Source organism: Magnolia sinica, chromosome 10, assembly GCF_029962835.1.
Source record: "Magnolia sinica isolate HGM2019 chromosome 10, MsV1, whole genome shotgun sequence".
NCBI classification, from domain to species: domain Eukaryota; kingdom Viridiplantae; phylum Streptophyta; class Magnoliopsida; order Magnoliales; family Magnoliaceae; genus Magnolia; species Magnolia sinica.
The window spans coordinates 83,216,769-83,244,749 of NC_080582.1; the positions used below are offsets into that span (position 1 = coordinate 83,216,769).

General features: G+C 40.0%; 1 protein-coding gene across 3 annotated transcripts; it reads left to right on the forward strand.

The window, feature by feature from the left end:
* The first annotated feature begins 252 nt into the window (after positions 1-252).
* On the forward strand, positions 253-27,955 carry LOC131217194 (probable homogentisate phytyltransferase 1, chloroplastic). Of its 3 annotated transcripts, none has more exons than XM_058212017.1 (12): positions 255-526; positions 3,962-4,224; positions 4,898-4,981; positions 5,079-5,153; positions 5,739-5,822; positions 11,814-11,903; positions 13,284-13,385; positions 14,130-14,225; positions 17,166-17,237; positions 17,368-17,463; positions 26,658-26,804; positions 27,543-27,955. In XM_058212017.1, the coding sequence occupies exons 1-12, from the start codon at positions 442-444 to the stop codon at positions 27,582-27,584; spliced, it is 1,236 nt and encodes a 411-aa protein (XP_058068000.1). In that variant the 5' UTR covers positions 255-441; the 3' UTR covers positions 27,585-27,955. The 3 variants fall into 3 exon arrangements, with proteins under 3 accessions (XP_058068002.1, XP_058068000.1, XP_058068001.1); XM_058212018.1 differs by having other exon boundaries at positions 266-526; positions 26,658-26,762; XM_058212019.1 differs by lacking the exons at positions 4,898-4,981; positions 5,079-5,153 and having other exon boundaries at positions 253-526.
* Positions 27,956-27,981: the final 26 nt, after the last annotated feature.

Below are 27,981 nucleotides of genomic sequence, written 5' to 3' on the forward strand. Positions count from 1 at the left end.
TCTCATATCGTAAAATGATACGAAAAAATAGATGGACGGTGTGGATAAGACCCATACATCACGGTGACCACTCAAAGCTCCAACCCGTTCTCAGCTAGAGACGGTCGGGGGTAGGACGCAATCCGCGCCACGAAGCACCTGGCAAGACCGTCCGTCTCTAGTTATGCGTCCAGGTGTACCAACGCGCGGCCGCTGCGCATCTCCATCCCATTCGCGCGAATAGGACTTATACTTTTACTCGCGCGACTACAAATCTCTTCACATCGAAGAGCTACATTGCCTCTGGTTTTGGATTCTACATAAGCTTCGTCAGTCTCCTTCAGTTCTGACTCTGCACATACAAACTAAAAAAAGAAAAGAAAAGAAAAAAGAAGAAGGAAGAAGAGGAGAAATGGATTTGAATACATGAGCTGTTTGTGAATTTGCCGACTTACTCGAACCATGTTGGATTCTGTCATGTCTGGGGTCTCATCCAGACCATTGATAAATGGGCATTTTGGTCCCATTTTATCTACACTTCCTAAAGGTAATGGGATTACAATCTTGTACTTCTTTTCCAATTTCTAGCTGTTGGTATCTTTTGTTTTTTGTTTTTGTTTTTGTTTTTTTTTTGGTTTTTTTATAAATTTTTTGGAATGATATTTGTAAACTGTGATTTTGATGCACACACAGTATTTTCTGATGTTGGTTTTGGAGTATGGTCCTGAAACTGTAGTGTTTTATTACCAAAAGTGGCAAGAAGGGTGTGTGCATCCAAAGGAGAGGACGTGGATGTTAGTTCTTCATTTCTTACTTTGTGAGATTCCTCACCTAAGTTGGATTGAAACCTTGTCCTTTTTTTTTTTTTTTTGGAGAAATGCTCCAGTTCCAGTGCTTTCAGAGAGCAATATTAACTGTAGTGCTCCAAGTTACATCTTTTTCACCTGGACAATCCAATTGTTCGATCTGAACTGTCTATTAATTCCAGAACACATTTCATGGACTGCTGTGCAAAAATCACAATGATCGGATGGATGGTCCAACATTGATGGAGGACAAGTCAATGACCATCTTATGGACGGTCAGGATTGAAAGAAAATCGGATCAGAAAGTTCGATGTAGGGTCTAGCACGCACTATATCTTCTGATGGGCCATAACACTTCATGACTGGTTATCTGTTTCACACATATAATATGTCGTTCGAAAGCTATGCACAAGTTCTATTGTTAGTGTGGTTTTCTCCAGCCATGCATGTGCTTGTCTTGCTATGCGCAGGTGTGCCGGGACCGATGTGAGTCTGGTCCAAACCGTGATCACTGCTGACCCATCGTAGAGATAGAGCGGTGTTGGGTCAATCGACTACGGTCTATTCAGCCAACAATATTGCACTCATTTTTAACCAGACGATTTGCGGAGGCTAGGGGTCCCCCTTCAATGGGCTCCTGTTGCTTTGTCAATCAAGGACTTGCGAAGGTGCAACAATTGTATGATTGAACGGGTGGAGGGAGATGGAAATGGATGTGGATTCCAAGCGTGATCAGTTATAGTCTCTTACCACTAAGGCAGGAACGCCAGCCTTGGCTGAGAGCAGCAACAACAGCGTGTTGGTGAGCGGGGCGATGACAATACCAAGGATTACAATAGCTAATGTCAGCCTAGCGCATGAGCATAGGCGGACGGGTCCTAGAGCTAACAGTCTTCCTTCCGATTTGGTGCGTAGGCACAGATGGAAGGGAATTACAGTTACTGGATTAAAACTGTGAGTCGGTCCAATGTGGCCGCAGGGACAGACTAATGCTACTCCTAATCTAATGGTCCTCGACTGACGAGCGGTGGATGGACTAAGCTAGGATGCTACGCTAAGATAATCATTAGCATTCTGCTGGTAAAGGGTTTGTGTTTGGATTGAGGATTAGATTTTGATTCATGTGATCTTCGTATTTGCGCCTACTATTTATAACTTCTTGTGCTAAAGGTTGAAGATGACTGATGGCCCACATGGCGCCTCTGTGTGTAACCAGTTAGGAAAGAGCGGTTGTCCTTCTCTCGATTGTGGCTTGACTCAGTCGAACGTGCTTCAGCGCTAACGCGTCCATAACGGCTATTCAGCCTTATCCGGAGATTGTCTGGCTGACATGGCATCTGAGGATTCTATTTGCTCTTTAGATACTTGGTGTACAAGCTAGACATGTTGTACATGCCACGTGGCATAATCTGTGTTGTTAATTTGATTTATCAAATTTTAGTATAAACATCTATGTTCTAGACAATGCCAAAGGCAATTGGCCTTGAATGGTTTTGCAGAATTAGGTCATTTTAGGGGTTAATTTTGAGTTTTATGTCAATATTTACTATTTTTAGTAACGATTTTTGGAGCTTTTTGGGGTTTGAAGAAGTCCAACTATTTGAAGTCCTTGTTTGAGTAATCTAGAAGAGTTTGAAGTCCTTGTTTGAGTCATCTGGAAGAGTTTAAAGTCCTTGTTTGAGTCAGTTTAAAATTCGTTTACTATTTTGTTAGGAAAATTATAAATTATGTGAAAGGCTATGTAAATAGACTTGATTCATTAAAAATTTTTAAACGTCAAACAGTTGACTAGGAGAGTGAATCGGTTAGGTCATGCCAAGTTGGATCAAGTTGACTTGACGAGTCTTGTTGAGTCTCGACTGAGTCAGGGTCTCCAGCGTGTTTCTAAGAGACTTGGCTCGAAATCTCGTTGAGTTGACCTGGGTGAGTTTTGAGTCAACCCACCAAGTTTTTAGAATTATGGTAAGGGAAATATCTCTATTGATGAGCATGGAAATAGAACAATAAATCATTATCATCATCATCTAAGCCTTATCCCAACTAATTGGGTTTGTACATGAATCCTTTTCTGCCATTCCACTCTATCAAGGGCCATAATTTCAATTAGACCACAGGTCATGAAGTCTTTTCTTACTACCTCCATCCAAGTCCTTTTGGGTCTTCCCCTTGCCCTTTAAGAGCCTTCAACTTGTACCAACTCATCTTTTGTGTGGCTGCTAGGAAGGAAGAGGATCCTCACCATAGACAATCTGCAGAGAAGGGCCACAATTCTCCCTAATATATGTTTGATGTGTATGGAGGATGGAGAGTTGATAGATCACCTTTTCATCCATTGCTCCTTTGCTGCTAAGGTGTGGGATCACTTTTTGGCTTCGTTTAACATGGCTTGGGTGATGCCGAGATCCGTGGAGGATTTGCTATGGGCGTGGCATGGCGGGGGAGTTGGTAGGGATGGGGAAATTAAGTGGAGGCTTACTCTTATGGCAACAATGTGGTCTATTTGGGGGGCTAGGAATCAGCGTTGTTTCCAAAATCATAGTTTGGAGCGTGAGGAGGTGATTTTGAGGGTTATAGCTCTTGTGGGGGATTGGGCTATCTTTGTTTAGTTGGCTTAGGCTGGCTATCTTGTTTGGTGGTTTGTTTTAGTTTTTTGTTTGTTTGTTTTCTTTCCTCGCCCTGCGAGCTTTTCTAATAAATTGGCTGTTACCTCTCATAAAAAAAAATTTGTACCAACTCACTCCTTCGAATCGGTGCAGTCCTTGGTCTTCGTTGCAATTGACCAAAACATCTAAGTCTACTTTCTCTCGTCTTATTTCCTATAGCTGCTACTCCTAAATTCCCTCCAATGATTCATTTCTAATTCTATCCTTGTCTTGCCACACACCCATCTCAATGTCCCCATTTCAGCTACACTTATCCTATGAACATGTTGCCTCTCAATTTCCCTACATTTTGTCCCATAAAGCACGGCAAATAGAATGATAAATTTTGCAGAGTCAAAACCAATTGCAGTCTCGCTCGATTTTCTTCTCTTGAATCTGAAAAAAAGAAGCAATTTCTTTTATACTAAAACATGACATATCAGATGCATCTCACAAGCCACATCTAATTCTGGTCACCTCTAGTTACAATCTGAGTGTTTCAATCTCTCGTACTGATAAGTTGTTTTGTACCAGTTCAAGTTTCAAATTGCAGATCATGCGGTATTGTAGGCAGATACCGCATCGGAGTGTCACACAGAAGTCTCTCAAATCATCACATCAAAAGCACTGATGGAAAAGCTGCAATTTATCGGATGTCTCGCAGGCAGAGTCATGTGAATGCCACATCAGGGCATCCTTTAGAATCTGAGCCTGAAGCTTTTAGTTCCAAGGGCTCTTGGAAAACTTCTTTAGATATTTTCTACCGGTTCTCGCGGCCCCACACGGTGATAGGCACTGTAAGTTTCTAGTGATTCTTATAAAAGGCAGTGTCATAAACTTCCCTGAAATGTTGATGTCTTTCGTTGGTTACTCGAAATTTTATTGAGAAAGAAAGAAAGGAAGGAACTATAAAAGGAATGGTTACATCATACAGTGAGTTGAATCAGAGTTCTCCATCAGGAGAAATGTGAAGAAACAACGACCTCACATTTATCTTGATTTAACTAAGAGAAATGTGAAGCCGAGTCTCAAGAGTAGCCTGTTGCAAATGTGGCATATGTGGACAGTGGGAGATATCAGATCTGTCCATCGGGGGAGCTCTGCTGTGCATGTGCTGTGGCCTGGAATCAAGCTGGTCTTGTCACGGTGGGACGCAAGAGAAATGGACAGTTGCGAAGATTCGACCTATGGTCAACGTTCAACGCACACTTGTTGCCCATGTTCAACATATGCTTGTTTCCCATATGAGTACTTAAACGTCTTGGTTTCTGGACCATGACACATACATGGCAGGGTCCACCTGATGAATGGCCTGGATTTTGCACATGTGAAACAAATTGGCATGTGTAGGAAGAGTAGGATTCAAAATCCTTCGCCCCAAAGTAGGCATGATCAAGCTATGCCTGTACTATGCTAGTAGTCTCTCTCTCTAGATATAAAAACCAAACTTACAAACCTGTGCTTGAGCAGACAATGAGTATAATCTCGGTTTCTTTACTTGCTGTGGAAAGCATCTCCGATCTTTCTCCGTTGTTTCTCACTGGGCTTTTGGAGGTAATGCCCTGAACAGTTTTCAGTTCTGAGTATGTATACATTTGATTGTATCTCGTGTGGTTGTATTGTTTTGATTCTTGTTAGTCAATGTTTGCAGGCTTTGGTGCCTGCGCTTTTCATGAATGTTTACATTGTTGGATTAAATCAACTGTTTGACATCGAAATAGACAAGGTACTCCCGTATGGATGCTTTTACCATGCTTTGTAGATCATACTCTCTACACTGGAATCTTGCATAGAAGGAAGAACTTAGAGGGGAATTTTTTCCCCTCAATTGCGAGACCTGTCTCTTACTTTAGAGGTGTTATATGATGCTCGATTGGGAGAAACAATATGGATTTGTTCAACCCGGAAGTAGCAGTGGTTGGTCCACATTTCTGTAGTTTAAGCTTCATCTGGTGGGACCTATCAGTGGATGATGGGATATTCCTCAAGATCTCCCCTATCAGATGATTCTAGGCATGAGATTGGTTGCTTACAAATGAACAGTGATGGAGAATCCACATTTAACAGGGCCCCAATTGGATTGTTAGGATCATGAGATGAGGGAGATTATTGGGGCATCTCCCATCCACAATGGCTCATCACGTGAATGCTTTTGGTCACCAAAAGGTGGGCGCCACATGTATACTTTGTTGAATCGAACATCATACATTGCCTCAATTCACCTTGTACTGTTTATTTTCTGTCCTTCAGTTCTATATCTCTTTTCTTCATGAGCTCTAGTAGTAAATAATTATTGCATTCTTTCTTTCAGGTTAACAAACCAAATCTTCCACTTGCATCGGGGGAATATTCTGTCAAGACTGGCATTTTAATTGTCTTGTCCTTTGCTGTTTTGGTATGTTGGAGCAAGAAGTGTGTGGTTAAGCAGTCTATTTAAATAATTTTTTGATTCAGTTCTTTGTTAGTCTACTGAAAAATGCTTGTTTCAATCAATGCTTTCTTATGCAAAGTGTTCAGACAACACAATAAATTAACTTTTGATACTGCCTAAGGCCATGTTTGGAAACCATGGCATACAATGGAAAGTAAAAAAAGGGTTTCCTTTGATGTGATGATTGTTTGGAAAGCAAAGGAGGGTTGGATTCCACCCAAGAATCATTATTCTTTTCCATAATTTGGATTCTTGTCACAAGAAGCTAGGTGAGTATTGTGAGAGGAATATGAGTTTCCACTTGCTATCCAAACCATAACTCAAAATTGGAATCTATGTTTGAATGGTTCACATGGAAATCATCATTGGATAATTAGTAAGGTTTTCGTTTCTTTTTCCTTAGATTCTATGTATTGAAACATGCCCTAAGAGTAAGTAAAATGGAAAAAAGGAACTCAAATGCCCCAAGAGAGTGACCATCTAAAATATTTGTATGCCTTAAAATAAATGCCACAGTTACATGCTAGTTTGCTGGTAGTGGGAATCCTTACATGAGCACGACTATGATCATCATGATCAAAACCTTGTCTTGGCTATTTGGGGTCAGCTCTATGAATCCTATTTCAGCATTCAATCCTAAGGTCCTATCGTTGGTAAATGAACAAGCCATAATATCCCTTCTTACCACCTCAAGCCAATTCTTTTTATGTCTTTCCCTCATCCTCTTTTCAAGCCTATCAATCCCAATCAATGTTTCCTTCCTTACTAGAGCTCTCTGGAGTCTTTGTTGCATATGACCAGACCATTTGAATCCGCTCTCCATCAGTTTGTCTCCTATTAATGCAGGGGTATTTTCAGTTTTTCACACTAGGTTCGAGTGGGGTCGCCTGTGGGATGCAGGGACACACTCGGGGTGGGCAGGGCCCATGGGCGAGGTCTCGTGTTCGAGACTTCTCATTGGGGGTGATTAATGCGCATTTCACACTGGGCTCGAGTGGGGTAGCCTGTGGGATGTGGGGACACACTCGGGGTGGGCGGCCCGTGTGAGGCAGTACCCATGTGATTTGGGGCCCACGTGGGGGGTTCGGCCAAGGTCCTAACCCATAAGATGTGGGGCCTGGGCTATGAGATAAAGGAATTAATTCGCCATGCTCTAACAGTTTGAACATTTAGAGCAAGTGGTTAATTGTCCTGCATCACTTATTATAGCTACTTTGTCTCCTAGGCTGCTTCTAATGACCTCAATTTTAATCCCGTCCTTTCATTTCCATAGATCCATCTTATCATCCCCATCCTTGCGACACTCAATCTTTGCTCATGCTACTTTCTAATTGTCCAAACTCTGCCCTACATATCATAGTTGGTTGAATAGATGTATGTGATGTTAGAATCTATAAATAACAATGTCACAAAATGTCAGTTTGGAAACTGATATTTGTTAGAGTATAGGATACCACCCCCCCCTCCCAGACTACCATCGTCCACTCCAATGCTCCAAAGCCACCTACCCAACAATGCTTTGATCATGACTTCCAACTTCTTAATTCCGGCTCCTCCTTGCTTAAAAAGGTTTGTAAACCTCCTCCCACCTCATCAAATGGAACTTATGCTTTTCCTCGCTCCCTGCCATAAGTAATCTCTCCTAAGCCATTCCAATCTCTTTAGGACTTTTTTTTTTTTTTTTTGGGACATTTGAACAAATGATAGGAAGTAGATTAGAAGGTTTGGTAGTGCTGATTTGATAAGAGTCAATCTTTCCCCCGAGGAAAGGTGCTGTTACTTCCAGGAAGACAGCTTTCTCTCAACTCTTTCAATTATCTTGTTCCGGAGGTGCTTTGTAGGTTAGCCAATACACAGGGAGACCCAAGTAAGTTGGGGGGAACGAATCAACCTCTGTAGTCTACATAAGACAAAGCCTCCTCATGAGAGATACCAATACCCAACATTTTGCATTTGTCAATGTTCACCTTTAAGCCTGAGACCACTTTAAAACATTAAATAATCTCACTTGGATTGTCCACCTGCACTATATCTGCCTTGCAAAAGAGAATAGTGTCATATACAAACAGAGGATGGGGCACATAGAAGTCTCCTTTATCAGGCTTGAACCCATAGATAAGGTTCTTAGAGTCCCCATCTCCATTATCTTGCTTAATCCTTCCATGGCTGCCACAAATAGAAATGGCGAAAGTAGATCTCGTTGTCTCGGTCCCCTTGAAGATTTGAAGAATCCTTTTGGTGTCTTGTTCACCAAAACCGAAAATTTGGCCGACTGGATACACATCTTAATCCATTCCCTCAATCTCTCTCCATACCCAAGCCGACCAACATGTAATCCAATAACTCTTAATTAACATGATCATAAGCTTACAAACCACCCCACCCTTGTATATATTCTCAATGGAATAATACACACAACAATTCACAATGTAGTCCCTAACTATACCTAAGAGTGCTAGTTCTAGCCCACTATATCCATTCTCCGATCATCACTGCTTGCTTCCATCCAACTTTCCATCCCTGATTTGGGCCCTAATCCTCTCTGTTTATCAACCTGTGTCCTCACTACCGAAATCTTATAACATTAACAATGTTATCTGGGTATGAGCAATGTTTTAAATATTGACGATATCGGCCGATATATCCCATGATATATCTTGTATACCACCTGTGCGATATGAAACGCACAAGTAGTGCCGATATATCCCACATGTTTGATCCAGTGACCGTTTTCAATTTCTGATCCCTTTTTTTCGTTTAAATTATATTAAATCAGTGTCAAATGGTTATAAATCCATTGGTTCTTCATGTTTTGCATGAAAAATCATGGAGTTGGAGCTTTGATTTCGATATCCATTGGTTCTTCATGTTTTTTTTTTTCGAAAATTTCCTTCAACCAGCTATCGATTGAGGGCTTGCTTGGTTTGATGTAATTACATGTATTTTCATGTAATTTCTCTCAAATCAGCATTAAATGCATACATGAAACAACATCACATGTGTTTGAAAGTGAAGAGGAGTTGCCTGGATCAGATTTCATGATAATTCGAAGCCAAAGCTTGGTGGGCCCTACCATGATATGTGTTATATCCACTCCATCCATTCATTAGTATAGATCATTTTAGGGCATGGGCCTAAAAATGAGGTAGATTCAAATGTCAAGTTAACCACACTATATAAAATACTGGAGATTGAATACTAACCATTTAAATGTTCTTCCCATAGTGTGGTCCACTTGAGTTTGGATCTGTCTCATTGTTGGAGGCATACCCTATAATAATATGGCCAAATGAATGGACGGGGTGGATAAAACATATACATCATGGTGGGGCCCACAAAGTCCATCTCGTTTTCTGTGCCTAAAAGTTGCTGCTGTCAATGTCATATGGCATCCATTCCATGACAAATTCTTGTAATATGTAGTTAATACTTAAAAAGTGTAAAATACACTGCAATTCCCCTGAAATACATCCCAACCAAACATGCCCTAAGATTAATTTCGAAGTATTTAGGAGTCTTTGGTGAAACGATCATCACATACACTCTAATTTCGAAATTTGAGTGTAGGTGGTCTGATTTGGGAAAAATTCAAAATTTTCCCAATTTCTCCCAAATTGCTTGCAATGTTACACTCCAAACATGAAATCAAGCATGTATGAGGGCTGATCTACTAATTTGTAGTCCTTGTTAATTTTCTAAAAATAAAATCATTTTTTAATAAAAAATTATTAAAATAATAAATTTTTTTTTTCAAAATTTCCCTTCAACCAGCTGTCAATTGAGACAAATTTCGAAGTATTTAGGAGTGTTTGATGAAATGATCATCACATACACTCTAATATTATGCATTCAATTTGAATATAGTCGCATTAGTTTAGTCTAGTCAGACATTGCATAGCATGGGATCCTATACAAGGGAAACCTATTGTGTGCACTTCTTTTTTGAGATGTTTTTTTTTTAAAGTATGTATTAAGGTCTTTTAACAATACCTAAAGTTTCATTAAAAAATTCAACCATTTTCCCAATGTTTCCCCATGTTTCCCAAAAAGCGCAATAAATTACCCAATACAAATGATATATCCCGTGTGATAATTGATACATTTTTGTATCCTAAGGATGCAATATGTAACGCGATACCGATATTTCGAACACTGGGTATGAGTACGGGTTCCAAGCATGGCAAGTATCGGACATGGATCCTCTAAACCCCAAATTCTCAAGATATGGTATGACAAGTATTGGACACACCAATGATTGATTTGGGAGGAACTATATGATCCTTGACCATGTTATTGCATTGCATGCAGGCCTCTTATATTTGTTAACCTGATCCATTGGTCTTTTGTACACCTAGCCATATTTTGGGTATAAGAAATGTTTTACCTTGCTCCAGTAGGATTAAGGTTAAGGGTTTGTAAAACCTCATTTAGTGGTGGCTTTCAATTGTACTATAGAACTCATATAGATAACTCTCCAATTGTCTTTTCTTGTGGATATAGCACCATGATGAGCCATGTAAGGCAGTGTTTTCTTTTGGTTTTCATTTTCACTTTTTGTGTGTGTGTGTGTGTGTGTGTTCCATCATGATCTGTTGATCTGACAATGTTCCATTTACTTTGACTCTGTTGGGCTGGACCATGGCTGGACAGTGTTCCAAAAAGGATCCTAGCCACCTATGACAGACCCCTTTTTCAGTTGAGTGCGGACTGTTTTTGTGGCTTGTCTTCTCTCCATCTATTTGCAGGCTAAAAGGTTAGGGTTGTCCCATCAAGGAGAATTTTAGGGCATGGGCTATCCATGTTAGGGCACAACATGCCAATGGTCATACTCATGGGCTCCTTGACTGATGGAAATTGTAAAACTAGAAGATCCTAGTCACCTATGTTGGTTGGACCTGTTTCTTTCAGTTGAACATGGACCATTTTTGTTATTGTTTTCTCAACCCTCTATTTGCAGCCCCAAATTGAAAGGTTGGGCCTGTCCCATTGCAGAGAATTTTGGGGCATGGTCCATCCATGGTGGGGCCCAATACGCTCAATGGTCATGGGCTCTTGACTGATACAAATTGTAGAACTGTGCATATCCTTAAGTGAAGGATCATATTATCCCTCTTGATTAGGACTCATAACTCGCAAGTATAATCCAGTTAAAACATCTTCGCAACCGTACTGTTGTCAAATGGATGAGGTAGGATGCATAGTTCAATGCAAAAGGAGAAGCATTCAGGCATGGATGTTCGTCTACCCCTTGGAATGTAACTGACAGTTACAATATAGCATCTGGATTTGCATATTGTTTTCTATGGCCTGCATGACACTTTGGAGATTGTTTTCATTGGGCTTATCCTTTGGAGAATAGGTGCTGCTGCTTTTGGAAAGGACCACTCTGTATTTCCATTTTAGTAAGGAGAATTCTCACATGCAACCGGTTGGATGGTAAGTTACTGTCCCCCCAGCAGATGTGTGTGGGATATCCAACCCGTCAGGTTGCCCCACCATGAGGATAACCTTTTGCAAAAATCAGCGTCATCCACTCATCAGGCAGACCAGACTTGTATTTTGTTATTTATCAATCCACTCATCGGGGGGACCCCACTTGTATTTTGTTATTTATCAATGCCCACACATTATTATTTTTTGGTGCGGCCCTCCTGATGGGCAGACGGGGCTGATTTTTGCACAAAAGGTGATCCTCATGGTGGGGCCAACCTATTGAGTGGGGTGGATGTTGAATGTACACGGTCGGTTGGAAGTTATCCACTGGGTGGATGGTAACTTGTTGTCCAACCGGTTGGATGTGAGCATTTCTCCTTATTAAGTAGTATATTATGAATAAACACTCTTCATGTTACAAAACCATCCATCCATATACTTGATTTATGACTTGGGGTTAGGGTGGGAATGTTTCAAACCACTAGCTATAAACTTCTACTCATCAATGTATTTTTATTGCAGAGTTTCTTCATATGGTGGATTGTTCGTTCTTGGCCATTGTTTTGGGCGCTTTTCATCAGTTTTCTGCTCGGAACTGCATATTCAATCAATGTGAGTTATGTTTCCTTTCTGATTATAGTCTTCTATGTTAATTTTCTTAGTACTGAACTGCTCAAAGCCCATACTAACCCATCCTTTCATCGTCTTCAGTTTCATAAATGCATGATACTGTTAGGGGGGTGGAAGGTATCAGCTAGTAGACGTTTATAGGTGGTCGAGGTTTTGAGCTTTTTATCAGGCGAGAGGTCGCTATGTGTTTATATAGATTTTAGAGAAATGGTTTTGAAAAGCTTTCAGTTATTTCTTAGGAGCTTTTCGTTGGTCTATTCCTTGGTTGTATCATGTACGAACCTTCTCCTCGGCTTTTCTCCTGTTTTGAACTAGTGCTCTTGCTTCCAATTCCTAATGGTCTATACTTTCTAACATTTCTAAACCGAGGCTTCCTCGCTTTTTGAACAGAATCATTTGCTGCTTCCCGTCACACTTTGTGCAAGTCTATTCTTAAAAATCTGTAGCATGAAGTTTGTTGTCTTCTTTTTCATCATCATTGTCACCATCAAAGCCTTATCGTAGTTAATTGAGGTCGGCTACACGAATCATCTTTTATTATTATTATTATTATTAATTGTTTGCTTTTCTGGGAAGCATTGGAATTGTAGAAATTGGAGGATATCAAACCCTACAAATTCATCACAAAGGAATTATGCCTCCCGCACAAGATACTTTTCAATCTTGTGCGGAGGGGTCCATGGTTCAATGATCCGGACCACTGATAGTATTGGTCCCACCATGGATGCATCATGCGATTCATGCCCCAAAATCTATTAAATTGGAAGATCCTAGCTCGCCAATTTGAAACTCTTTTTTCCTTCTTTCAGTTGAATGGGGACGGTTGCTGTATTTACCTTCTTAGCTGTCTCTTTTCATGCCATAAATTGAAAATTTAGAATTTTCCATTCAAAGGGATTTTTGGGACATGGTCCATCCACGTTGGACCCATTGATCTATGGTTTGGATAACTGAAATTGAGCCCCACTTCTACAAAACGAAAACGGACTATAGGGTGGTATAAGGTGCATAACCTCAGGTGAGGATCATCTTACTCCTTCCCATTCCACGCCATTTCATTCCCTCCAAACTATAGAAGACATGCAATTTTCTATAGGTAGTCAATAGGTCTTTGGCAGATGGGGCATTGCTTCAAGTGGAGGGTGGACTTGCATTACAGATTGCCACTTATAAATATTCATGTTGTAAATATTAAGACTTGAAATATATACTCTATTGTTCATTTGACTTAGATGTATACATCTGCACATACATGCATATGTACATACATGTTGATAGATATACATAAATATTGGTTGTTTAAGTAACCTGGAATTCAACTTATGGGGTTGGTACCACGATGTTTCTGCTGAATTGTTACAGCTACCACTTTTAAGATGGAAGAGATTCGCTGTGGTCGCGGCGATCTGTATCCTGGTTGTTCGGGCAGTGATAGTCCAACTTGCATTTTTTCTACACATGCAGGTTCGATTCTAAGTTACTCCTTATTTTCTTTTATCTGATAATATATACATTCCACATATTTCTTTTTTATGGGAAAGCAACCATTTAAACACACCCCAATTGATCTGCATACAGCCATTTTCCATTTTGGGAATCAAATAAGGGCAGAAGTTCAATATTTCAATTTCAAGAAATAGAAAATGGGGTGCACATATCAATCAGATGGGCGGGATATCGATTTCCATTTTGTATTCTTTTCTTCTTCTTCTTCTTTTTTTGGTTTGTTTATAGTTAAAAGAGGAATGATCATCAGACAACCCATTGCATGTGGAGTTAACTTGCAGTGGGTTCTCACATGGTAGCATCTGATGTGTGTAGGATATCTGAGCAGTGCAAAAGCTAGGTATCTGAAGATCACCTGGAGCAAAAATCAGGCTGGTTCACTCGTCAGGAGGGGCACATGTTTGTTAAATTGGATCGTAGGCTCTGATTAAACGGATGATTATTTTTCATGCAGGCTAGCTGGCCAGATGAGTGGAATGCCCTGATTTGGTGCCAGTTATCTTTATGGTTGGCCCACCTTTTGCATGGCTCAAATGTCTTACAGACGTGACATGCTGGCCCGTGAGAACCCATTGCATGTGAACTTTAAATGCAATGGTTTGTGGGGGATCATTCTAGTTTACAATATAGATGTATATAGAATTGTCCTATATCATCTGTGTTTTAGCACTATATGATGTTGTGTGTGGGTAAATTTTCCAGACTTTTGTTTTCAGAAGACCAGCTGCCTTTTCAAGGCCATTGATATTTGCAACTGCATTTATGAGCTTCTTCTCAGTTGTTATAGCACTATTTAAGGTAAAGCTCTTTAGTTCCATTTAATTAAGTAATGTACAATCCTCTCTTATACCTTGCTTTCATGTTTGGAATTGACATATTTGTTCTCATCTATGGTGGATTGGGTATGTCTTGCCTTTTAGATCATCATCATCATCTAAGCTTTATCCCGACTAATTGAGGTCAGCTACATGAATCTTGTTACGCCATTCTGCTGTAACATGGACAATATCCTTAGTTAAACCATAGGTCCTCAAGTGTTTTCTTTTGACCTCCATCCATGTCCTTTTGGGTCTTTCCCTTGTCTTTCTTTTAGAGCATTCAAATTAAACTGACTCACTCTTTCTAACCAGTGTAATTCTTGGCCTTTGTTGCACGTGGCCATGTCTGGCCTTCTAGATTTCACTTGTAATTTTTGTAGGAATACGATAAACAAGTTCCAGACAATGCTATAAAAAATCGTTATTGTATCACAAATCGTAAAAGGGGTTGAATTGTATCTAATTGCAAATCGTATAGTAAATCATAAGATTTTTTCTGATTTTAAAAATATTCATATAAAAAACAAATGAAAAAATATAAGTAAATCAGAAAAGATTAAAACTCATTAATCATCCATTTTCCATCAACATGTACCAAAAAAGTAATACACATCATGATATTATTAATTGAGAAAATGTATATGGCATATATATATCATGATACTAAAGGATTCTTGTCTTTTTTGTTTGTTTTCTTTTGTTGTCTTTCGAAAAAATTAATCTTAAAAAACATACAAGAGTCCTTTAATAATTATGTTCTTTTGTACCTTTCTTAAGTGCAGAATCATGTTATAAAAAATGGCATTTGATTCCATTGTGAATTGTATCTTGATTTCTTTGTTTTGGGTTTTTGTATATCAAAATCCCCAAATCTCCTCTTGCCTCTCACTCTCTCTCAAAAGAAAAAAAGAGAGGATATATTTAATAGGGGAGGCCTTTTTCATGTTTTATGAGCAAAAGAGTACAAAGAAAGAAGAAAAAATTGAATAAAAAAAGTTTTTAAAGTAAATTTTTAGCCCATTTATGTAATCTACGATTATCATACGATTCATATGATTATTATTGTATGATTTAATATAATTCGTACGATTATCATATGATTATTTGGGATTTTACTTTTCAAATTGTACACCCATACGATACGACATATCGTGAATCGTACGATTTTGATCACACTGCTTCTAGATGATGATTAAATGAAGCATGCATAAACTAGCTCACCACACTAGGCAGTAATTGCTTTAGTACTATCTAGTCGAGTAATTGTCCAGCATATTACCCAGACTACAAGTTCTTGAAAAATAATAGGATCACTAAGAGCTTCGGACTGTTGATCGCGAAGATGATGATTAGCTTCAACTGGCGAAACTGTAGATTTTGCACACAGCATGCCCATATCAATGAGGAGATCAAGAACATACTTTCTTTGGTATATGAATATCTATTTCTTGGATCTTGCAGCTTCAATTTCAAGGAAGTATTTAATGGTCCAAGATATTTGAATGTCGAATATACTGTGCAATTATGACTTGACTCATTGAATTTCCTGTTCACTCTTGCCTACAAGGGTGATGTTGTAAACAAAAACCACCACAGTAGTGCCAGTTTCATGATTTTGTTTTATGAAAACTCAATGATCATGAGAACTTTTGAATCCAGCCTGAGAATAGTGATGCTAAGCTTTTCAAACCACATCCAAGGAGATAGCTTAGGACCATAAATTGCCACCTTTAGCAAGCAAACTCGACCTTTCTCCAAAGGGTTAACACCCAGGGGCAATTCCCTATATGTTTCCTCCTGAAGATTCACATGAAGGAAGGTTTTTTCAACACCAAGCTGATGAAGGAGCTACTTTTGAGTGGTTGCAATAGAGAGGAGGACCCGAACCAAGTTTAGGTTAGCCGCGTTAACACAAATGTCATTATTGAATATAACCTTTTGGTCACAAGACGAGCTTTTAATATTTCTAATGAACCATTGGGTTTATGTTTCAAGGCTAGTTTTTTTTTTTTTTCACCAATATCTATGGTAATGTGAAATGTGAAATGATTACAAATTACTTTACCTGTCTCTTGACACATCTGCATTTGACTGCCAATTCCCGTGTTTGGTTTATCGGCGGTAAAATCATAATGACGCCATTTTTACATTAATGTCAAATCATCACCAAAATACACTGTTATAGCTGTTTGGATTTGAGATTTTCACGGTAATGAAATGAAAACTTGCAATGATTACGAATTTCTTTTCCTGTCTCCTGAATACATCTGCATTTGACCGAAGATTCCCGTGTTTGGTTTGGTGGTGGTAAAATCATAATGGTGACACATTTTCTTTACATTACTGGGGTAATTGGCAAAACAAACAGGCCCTTAGTGTGAATGCTCATTTACAACCAATAAGATTATTTCCTTCTGGCAAGTCAACTAGGTCCCAAGTTCCTTATTGTCATTTCTCCATTGTGGCAGCTCGCCACAGGGGATAAGTCCAAGCATCTATTACTTTGGTAGGAATAGTAACTAAGGAAATAGAAGAGAGATACTCACAAAGTGAAGGAGAGAGATTCACAGGAGATAGTTGCTGATAGGAAGACACGTATGATTTTTTCTTCTCAAAGATACTCCTTACCGACAACTGAATTTTTTTGATATTTGCATCAAATGAGGTTTGCACCATCTTATGATAGTAAGTGCCAGGGTTTTACTAATCAATGGCCTAGAAGAGTAACTACAGCTGACATTTTAAAATAGGATAAAAACTATGCACAATCGAACCAAAAACAGATATCTCCATGGAAAAAGAAGAAGAAGATAAAAACCAAACAGCAGTTTAGACGAGGCAATTGTTTTTATTAAAAAATTCTGGTCTGGGATAAATAAGTTGTACATCATAATTCATATTTTACTGTTTTCTTGTCTAGGACATACCTGACATCGATGGAGATCGGATATTTGGAATTCGGTCCTTCACTGTGCGTCTTGGTCAAAAGCGGGTCAGACATCAATGGACTCAAATCTCTTTATTAAATGAAAACCCAATCAGTTTTAGGATGTTAAACTAAGTATTCTCTCTTTTTTTTTTTTTTTCAATTTTTCTGATCGATCTGAAATTTTCGTGAACAGGTGTTTTGGACTTGCGTTTATCTTCTTGAGATGGCTTACAGTGTAGCTGTGGCAATGGGAATAGTTTCTTCCTGCACTTGGAGCAAATTCATAACGGTACGATTTTAGCTAACATTTCTACAAGTGGGGCTCATGTTTGAATGATTGAAACCATTGATATGATGGGCCTCATGGTCCAATTTGCAAGAAACCCCCCAGATTGAAAGATCCCAGCCATTGAACATGAGGCCTTGTTTTGGTCGTATGAAGAAATTTGTTATATCTTCTTCTTAACCATTTATTTGCTGCCGCCAATTGATGGGTTATGATTTTCACATCCGGGTGGTTTTTGGCGGATGAGATATCTGCAGTAGGGACCATTGTATCAACAGTTTGGATCACTAAACCATGGGCCCCAATTGTGCAAAGTACAAACTTGTGTACTGTACAGATTCATGGTCTGAGCATTGTATAATATACCTCATGCAATAGGTCTGGGATCAAGCCTTCTCTGGCCTACTTCCAGTTGTATTTGGTCCACCTTGGTTGATTCTCGACAGAGATGAATTAAAATGAAAAGGAGTTCTGTGGACGCCAATATGGCACATGTGCTAGATCTGGGTAGTTCATTATGTTTTTGCCACTTTATGTGCTTCATGGCCCAAAAATCAGCTGGTCAGGTCATCAGGTGGGTCTCATGTTTATGTCAAATATGGACTGTTGGCCACTCCGTTTTAACCATTCATTCTTTTCATACTTGCATGGCCCACCTGATGATTGGACTAGCCTGGTTTTTGGGCTACAAAATGAACATAGATGGTGGGGCCCATTGTTCTGAGTATTGGCGATATTATCAATAATATCGATGATATTATCGGTACCGCCAGCTCACTGATATCGATGACATTGGTAGTATTAGAAATTTCAAGTATCAGCAATATATCGCCGATATATCAGTAAGTATTGCCAGTATATCGATATTGCCAATGTTTTTTACTGTGTAAATTCCAAGTGTCACTTGTATCGCCAATGTATCGGCCATATTTTGATAATATCGCCAATGTATTGATTTTACCAAAAATCTGTTTATTAAAAAAATTTCCATGGATTTTTTTAATAGGAGCATGGTAGTATGATGAAATGCATCTTTTTATGTGTGTATATGTATGCATGCATGGATGGATAGATGGATGCATGCATGGATGGATGGTTAGATGGATGTGTGTGTATATGTGTATGCATGCATGCATAGATGGATGGATGGATCGTTCATGCATTCGTGCACGCTTGTGTCATTGTATGCGTGCATGGATGGATGGATGAATCATGCATGTGTTTGTATGGATGGATGGATGGATCATTCATGTGTTTGTATGGATATATGGATGTATGTGCATGCGTGGATGGATGGATCCACCATTTTCCCCATGTTTCCCCAATATTTTCTTAAGTCAACAATACATACTTTTAGACCCCTATTAAAGGGAAACTTTTGATTCTTAAACATGCAAATTTGTCTCTCTTTTTTTTGCAATTATTTTATTCTTAAATATGTAAATATGTGTATTTTGGCATCTCATCTCATTGAGAAATTCCACTATTTCCCCCATGTTTCCTTTAGTTAGTGATACATTTCTGGGTATAGGTGATATCGATACATGTTTCTGTATCCCCAGCCTGCGATGCATGTAACGATGCTGATACTACAAACACCGGTGGGGCCCAAATGAATAATTCAAACTTGAGTTTCTTTAGTAAACCTTAGGATGCCATTTTCCATAAAGCATGTGTGACTCTCTCTCTCTCTCTCTCTCTCTCTCTCTCTCTCCTTCACACATCTAGAGCAAAGGCAAAGGTGGGCCTTGCATGATGGACAGTCCATACAAATGATTTTTGCTTTTCTATTATAATCAATATGTCTGTATCCCAAGCGAATAATAGGATGGTTAGGATCTTCCTATCAAAGTGATGCTTGAGAGGGATAGGTCAAAGGAGGCCCCTGCATAATAGATGGCCCATATTTATGCATAAATCTTTTCTGGTATAACCAATGTGGACCGTCCATTTTCCCACTCATTTATCATGTGGTTAGGATCATTCGATCAAAGTGATTTGGGAGGGATGGTAAGTTGAAGGTGGATGCATCCATTTCCCTAGCCATTGATTTGACAGTTAGGATCATCCAACTGAAGTGGTTTTTTAGTGGGATGGGCCATCAAAGGTGGTTTCCGCAATGATGGACGATCCACATCAACCTAATTAACAGACCAACCTGGATTTCGGGACAAGGAATGTCCATATTGAGCACCATCTGGTACATGGCCCTCATCTCGCACATGTGTGCCATGCCGATATGTGTGTTGCGATTTATCACTTCATTATTTAGATGAGTTAAAGGTCTTCAGACAAATTCAAGGTAATTGGCATCGAAACATCAGAATTTAGATTCCATGGAACTTGATAGTTGTCAATCAAACAATAAAACTAGAGTCCTAGAACTCTTCTTCCAGGAAGTGAACTTCTATGAACTTGATTACTCCAAGGAGCTCTTGTTCCATGCATCCAAATGGCCCCTTATTGATAAATCACAAGTATTAGAGTGTGAAACTTAGGACGTTGTCACTTAAATCTTAGTATAGTATTTTTGCATGAGAAAACCAAGAATTTTATCACTTAGGACTGCAACTTGTGTTCGGGTTTGGGTTGACCTGAATGTTATAAACCCAATTCGGGTTGTCAAGGTCCTTGGGTTGGGTTTCGGGTTGGAAACTGCCGACTTGATTGTATTTGAGATTGGGTTTGGTTCATATTGAGCAAAATTTGGGTAAGGTTAGGTCGGGTTGGGAATAACCACATGTATTTGGCTGATCCTTAAAAAAAAAATCACATGTATTTGGCTCCGGTTGGGTTGAGTATAGAGGAATTTGGGTTCGGCACCTTGGTTTGGAATTCGGGTCAGGTTGGGTTGCGGGTTGGGTCCTGTTGAGGTTAGGTTGAGCTCGGGTTGACCATCAACGCCACCCTATCTGCCCAAGTTGCGCCCGTTTTAAGCTGTAGTCAATTTGCCTTGGTACATGTTGAACATGTGCAAGAAATTCTGGATCATTGATTCTGCAATGGTTGGACAATCCCAAGCCATCAACTGAATGGCCTCATAGGAAATTAAAAATGAATGGATGATCAATGAATTTTTCGTTGACCATCCATTTACCTTTCCTCAAAAGTCCTCTAAACAAATGGTTAACTTTACCTATATTGGGCTGTGGCTCATCTATGATGGGGGAACGCCTGGTGATCAACTTGAATGTCGTGCACACGTGTCACATGTACAAAATCAAGTCACTGATAAGTAACTCTTACATACATGATGTGTTTATCACTGTAGTCTCTCTCTTTTTTTGTATTGCATCTTTATATTGGTTAATGATCACCTACAACCTAGTACAAGTGATTTTCATATGAAACCCAACACCACATGCCGATGTGTAAGATGTATGGTTCATCTGAGCTTGTGCACAAGTTGGGATGCCATGAAGATCACCTGGTGAAAAATCAAGTCAGGCCACTCATAAGCAGGCTACACTGTATGAAAATGATAGTTTAGATAGGACCTACCAACAGTCTGTTTCCACACACATTTGTCCGTTTTATGAGTGGACTAACGTATTTCGTAACGGTAACGGTGGCCATAATGGCTACCACCGTTACCTTTACAATATGGGTTGTAACGGCTGTTACGGACTTACGGTCCCTATAACAGCAGTTATGGTATCTTTTTTTATTAAAGGAAAAAATTTGAAGAACCTATGTCGGCCCCATAACGGATTGTAATGGGGCCATTATGGCCTTTATGGGTAATTTTTCCATAACGGCCATAATGGCCTTTACGACCCCATAATGTGTAATGGTTGCCACCGTTACCTCTACATAATGGCCTTTATGGCACACTATGGAGTGGACTGACCTTATGCACTGCTTGGATGTCCCATACATGTGCCACATTGGCAAGTATGCTAGGCAAGGTATTTCGTAACAACTACGATGGTTGTAACGGCTACCACCATTGCCTTTACAATACATGTTGTAATGGCCATTATGCTCTCTCTCTCTCTCTCTCTCTCTCTCTCTCTCTCTCTCTCTCTCTCTCTCTTCTTTTAATTGAAAAAAAAAAAAAAAACTCTGAAAAACTTGTATTGGCTCCATAATGGACCGTTACAGGGTAGTCAAGGCCTTTACGGGAGGCGTAACAAGCCATTACGGGGGCTGTAACTTATGGCCATTACGACCTCTTAGCGTGTAACTATTGCCACCATTACCTTTATGTAATGGTCTTTATGGCCCCGTAATGGCCGTTACAACACACCGTGATATTGGGTTGTGGGTGGTAATGTTGTACAGGATGCCTTGCATTATGCTAATGTAGAATTCGGGGGCCAACTACAGAATTCGGGGGTTGACCAAAACTTGTTGTGATGCTCATGGCCAACCGAGGGCTATTGATGGTCGACCGTGACTCTTTGTTGAAAGCTTAGTCGACCCTCGGTCGACCAAAGGTGCAGTTGTCGAATTGCGTAGTTTTACGCAAATTAGGGTATTTAAGTTTGGTTTAGATCAGGACTTTCTTAATGCGAGCATTTTCTTTCAAGGGGCAAGGGTTTTGCTAAGGGAGAGGGTTTTTACACTTGTAAGGGTTTGAGAATGGATTTTCTCAAGAGATCTAGGGTTTTCTATAGGTGCGCATCGCAAGGGGAGATCGGGTACATCTGTAATAAAAAAGGTGAGTCTGTAAACTCTAAAGTTTTGATTATAGTGGATATCTGTCGCTTTGTGCTGTGGTTTTTCTTGTGAGGGTTTTCCATGTTAAATATCTTGTGTTATGTGGTTGCTTGCTTGATTGTTTTTTTGTTATTTTGCTTTATTTATATTGTTCTATCTTCGTTTATCATGCTTCCACTAAGCACACGGAGTAGCCGTGGTGTTAGATCTAAATTTCTAATAACTAGGTTTTTGGATCCGAGTTTGTTATGACTCGAGTTTACATCGCTGTAGTGTGATATAGAGCCGATTTACTCCAACAAAGTGGAATTAGAGAGTCAGGTTGGACATTCGGAATCCAATGAAGATGTCAGGGTTGAAATTCGATATCTAGAAATTTGATGGGAAGAACAATTTTATTTTGTGGTAGCGCAAGGTCAATGATATTCTAGTTTCACAAAGGTTGAGCAAGGTGTTGGAAACAAAACCTAAGAAGATGTCGGATGATGACTGGAGCGATGTCGGGGAAAAAGCCATGAGCATCATCGGTTTGTGTCTATCAGATGGAGTTATGTATAACGTCTTGGATAAGGAATCTCCCCAGGAGATGTGGAAGAAGTTAGAAGACTTATATATGTTGAAGTCCCTAACGAATAAGTTGTTTGTGAAGAAACAACTTTTTGGGCTGAAATTGAAGGAGGGGTCGTATCTCCTAAAGCATATGAATTTGTTTACAAAGATATGTAGCGAGTTGGTAAGGCTCGGAGAGATGATTAAGGAAGAAGATAAAGCGATGCTACTTCTAGCATTGCTTCCCTCATCATACGACCATCTCATCACTACTTTGCTGTATGTGAAGAATATAGTGAAGATTGAAGAAATTACTGCGGTGCTCGTTTCCAACGAGATGAGGAAGAAGTCGAGTGATAAGGACTCTCAGGCGGAAGGGCTAGTTGCAAAAGGGAGTTAGGGATGTGGGCGATCCGTGGAGCGATCTCGGTTTGACAAGAAGAAAAAGTCCAGATCGAAATCGAAGGTAAATGATAGACGCTTCTATTGCGGCATAAATGGACACTTCAAGAGAGGCTGTTAGAAACGGAAGGATGGCTTGGAAACTAAAGGAAAATGGAACACAAGTGAATTGGCTAGTGTAGTAGAAGAGAGCCCAAAAGGAAGACCCCTCGGTCTCCTTGGGAATATGGACCATCAAGGTAAGAATGTTTGACGGAGTCATTTGGACTCTAGGTGATGTCAGGCATATACCAGAGCTAAAGAAAAACTTAATATCCTTGAGGGTTTTAGATACGAATGGTTGCACGTTCACCGCATCTAGCGGTGTATTAAAGGTCACTAGAGATGTGATGGTGTTGATGAAATGACACAAGGATAGAAATTTGTACAAGTTGATTGGGAGCATAGTTATGGGTGAGGCCGCTACCACCTTACACACCAAATCCGGCACATATGACACAAATCTGTGGCGTACGCGGTTAGGGCATATGAGCAAGAGGGGCATGATGGAACTTCACAAACGGAAACTATTAAAGGGAGTTAAGGCATACAATGTGGATTTCTGTGAACATTGCATCCTAGGCAAGTAGTGCAAGGTAAGGTTCAAGATTGCTACACACACTAGCAGCGGGGTGCTCAACTATATTTATTCCGATGTCTGGGGGCCAGTGACAGTCCCGTCTAAGGGAGAGGCACGATACTCATGACCTTCATAGACAACTACTTGAAGAAAGTTTGGGTCTATTTCATGAAGCATAAGTCTAAGGTGTTCGTTAGGTTCAAGCAATGGAAAGCGGAAGTAAAGAAGCAAACTATGAGACATGTTAAGTGTCTCAGGTCAGAAAATGGTATGAAGTACAAAGAGGCAAAATTCATGGAATTCTACAAAGATCAAAGCATCATAGGCACTTTTCAACTCTAAAAACCTCATAGTAGAACGGGCTAGTAGAGAGGATAAACAAAACTCTACTGGAGAGGGTGGGAAGTATGCGGTTGCATGTAGGGCTACCTAAAAGCTTTTGGGTTAAAGCAGTAAATATGTCATGCTACATAGTAAATCGGTTATCATCTATAACACTAGACTCTAAGGTTACAAAGGAAGTTTGGACGGGCAATGACGTCGATTAAATCTTCGGGTGTCTAGCCTATGTTCACGTGTAAAGTAGACAGAGGTCAAAGTTGGATCCAAAGTCTAGGAAATGCATCTTTGTTTGGTATGAAAATGTGTCAATGGCTATAAGCTTTGGAATCTAGTTTCATAGAAGGTGGTTATTAGTAGAGATTTCATCTTCGATGAGGCGTCAGTGCTGAAGACCAATAAGGATGTTGTAGCAGGGAAGTCGGAAAATCTTGGTGAGACTGAGAGATTGTCGGTGCAGGTGGAGCCAGTTGAGCAAGTGAATGAAGGTGAAATTCAATAAGGGCAAGAAAATGACCAAGATAATCGGCAGGATACCTAGGAAAGTATATCCAAGAATATGGAGAAAAGAACCATTACTGCCCCGGTTCGATACAGGTTCGAGGACATGGTGTCTTTTGCATTGTTCACAGGGAGTGGAGATCCCTCCACCTTTCAAGAGGCAAAATCCAGAAAGGATGGTGACATGTGGATGTTGGCAATGACGAAGGAGATAAAATCTCTACACAGGAATCATACATGGGAGTTAGTAGAATTTCTTAAATGTCAGTGGGCTATATGGTGCAAATGGGTCTATAAGAAGAAAGAAGCACTAACACAAAATGAGGGCGAAAAGTACAAACCAAGGCTCGTAGAAAATGGGTACTCGCAGTGGGAAGGAGTGCATTACAATGAAGTTTTCTCTCCGGTCATGAAACATATTTCAACCAGGGTGTTACTAGAGATGGTAGCAGAATCCAATTTGAAATTCCACAAGATACGGGAGATCATTACTTTAAGAGAGATTTTGTTTCGGAATATTCATACGGACGAGAATGCCATAGATATGTTGACAAAGTTGATGACCACAGAGAAGTTCAAGCACTGCTTGGGCTTGATCAATCTCACTAGTCATTGATGAGACTGGGCACAATTGCACAGGGGTGCGGATGGAGTTGTGTTCCAGGTAGAAGGATGCAGGGAACGGTCTACGCTCAAGGTGGAGGTTGCACGTGAGATCTTCAAGGTGACTTGGCAGAATACAAGTCAATGTGGAGATTGTGGTGCAGGATGCCTTACATTCTGCTACCACATGGCTCAGGGGTCGATCGTGGAATTCGGGGGTCGATCGAAACTTGCTATGATGTTCACAGTCAACCGAGGGCTATTGATGGTCGACTGTGACTCTCTGTTGAAAGCTTAGTCGACCAAAGGTGCGACTGTTAGATTGTGGGGTTTGCGCAAATTAGGGTATTTAAGTCCAGTTTTGATTAGGGCTTTCTTAATACGAGTGTTCTCTCTATAGGGACAAGGGTTTTGCTAAGAGAGAGGGTTTTTACACTTGTAAGGGCTTGAGAAGGGATTTCTCAAGGGATCTAGTGTTTTCTAGAGGTGCACATCGCAAGGGGAGATCGAGTACACCTGTAATAGAAGAAGGTGAGTCTGTAAACTCTTAAGGTTTTGATTATAGTGAATCTTTGTTACTCTGTACCATGGTTTTTTCCTGCAAGAGTTTTCCACATTAAATATCTTGTGTTATTTTGCTTTATTTCTGTTGCTCTATCTTCATTTATCGTGCTTTCACAAAACGCACAGATTAGCAGTGGTGTTAGATCCGAATTTCTAATACCTAGGGTTTGATCCAGGTTTGTCGTGGCTCGGGTTTACATCGTTGTGGAGTGATATAGAGTTGATTTACTCCAACAGGTCATTCCTCTACATTTGTTATCCGAAGTGGGTCTCTCAATTGAATTGGTTCTCCATAACCGCTTCTTTTGGAAATTCTTGGATGTCACATATACTCTAAATAAACGAAGAACAAATACTTTTGACTGTTTGAAGTAGACAATAGATCCTTTTGCACATACCCAACACTGTTGGTGTACTTAAAACAGCAAACAAAAGAGGCCAAAGCACTGTCTGCCCTCTACTCCATGGTTTTAAGACTCCGACGAGTCCTGTTCAACTCGTCCAGATTAACTCCGACTCGGTCAGACCCAATTCGGTTTGACACCACGTGTCACCCCTGGATGAGTCACCCCGACTTGGCTGAGTGGGGCCGATTCACCCCCTACTCAGGCGAGTTGTGACTTGACTCAAGAATGGACAAGTTGGTCCAAGTTGCCAAGTCTTTTCACCATTCTCTGCTCTCCAAACCATCTGACCCATTGCATACTTAGATTTACCTAAATTGCACATTTTCCGCAGCTAGGATCAGTTGCTGCTTTGGTTTAGTTGACTTAAATGTTGAATGTGTAACTCTAACTTAGGACATTCCAGCTATGACTGACTTTGATGCCAATGGCAACAGTCAGCAATCAACTCATCGTTCTTCGCCATAGTTTCTTGTATTGTTACTATTCTTTTTGTAATAGTAAATATCATCAGCTTACGATCTATTTGGGTTCAAACTTGATCTTCTTGGCAGATTTCGGGCCATGCAATTCTAGCTTCGATTCTGTGGAGCCGTGCAAAATCTCTGGATCTGAAGAGCAAAGCTGCAATAACATCCTTTTACATGTTCATTTGGAAGGTAAGTAATGAACGACTTCGATTTTACATGTTCATTTGGAAGGTAACTAATGAACGACTTCAAAAAGTGTTGTCTTTTCTTGGCCCAGCAATGATGGTTGGATCATTTCATAGGTTTTTTTTTTGGTGGTGGAGGTGTATGTGTTTGGGCAGCTCGCACAAACCGTGGGGCCCACCATAACAATGATTTGAATCATCAGGTGCACCCCATGTGTACAGTTTGTTGGGCAGAACAAAAGCTCTCGATCTTCGAACAGAAGACCAACATTAAGCAAGTCAAGCGACTTCGCTCCACTCGGACAATCGGGTCGATTGGGTACCCGTGTCCAGTTGGGCGGATTCAAAAACTCTACTCGATGTCCAGTTGAGTCAGCTTGACTAGAAGGCTTGGACGAGTTTGACTCGACGATATAATACATGTATAAATAAAGAATATTTGAAGTGGTCGTATATATCTAAAATTATTAAAAGCTATAAATATTTAAAATAGCCAAAGAGAGATGCATATTCAGCATATGAACGTTGCTAACTGGCTTGCACTTCGCCTCATTTTGCTTTTATCACTAAGACTTCTACTAAGTCATGCTGAGATTTCAAGCTGAGCCGATGAATCTTGTCAAGTCCGGACCGAGTGACGATCGTGACCAAGTTTCTTAGAGACTCAGCTTGAAATCTTGTCAAGTCGACTCAATCGAGTTTCAAGTCAAGTCAGCGAGTTTTAGAACTATGATCATGAGTGGATATGTTGGAGTCACATCTTTGTAATTCTATTCTCTTGCAGCTGTTTTATGCTGAATACTTGCTCATACCACTGGTGAGATGAAGATAGATAAGTTCACTGAAACTGAAGAAAACGGATGCAATGCATCGTCGCTGATCATGGAAGGATTCAACGGCTGGAAATTGTTGTTGGGAAGTTTGGAAATTGTATCTAGATCAGGCAATGCAGATTCTTGCCGTAAATCTGACTTGTTCAGGGCATCAGTTTCTTCTATTAGTCTTATTTTCTTGAAGTTAGATTTTGGTATGCTGTATTACAAATGTTGCTTATTAGTGTCGGAAACATATAGCTTTCTTTCCATTAAAATAGAATTGATACCACACATGTGGCAGGTATATGATGATCTGAACCGTTCATTGATCTTAAAGCCCCATTAATGGAACATAGACAAAAAAATCACAATGATTGGACAATCGTAACCTGTACTAAATGCTCGGAT

Coding starts and splice junctions, on each gene's coding strand:
- LOC131217194 (XM_058212017.1), top strand. CDS start 442: ATGTTGGATTCTGTCATGTCTGGGGTCTCATCCAGACCATTGATAAAT. Junction 17,238..17,367: donor TGCGTCTTGGTCAAAAGCGG/GTCAGACATCAA, acceptor TTTCGTGAACAG/GTGTTTTGGACTTGCGTTTA. Junction 17,464..26,657: donor CTTGGAGCAAATTCATAACG/GTACGATTTTAG, acceptor TCTTCTTGGCAG/ATTTCGGGCCATGCAATTCT.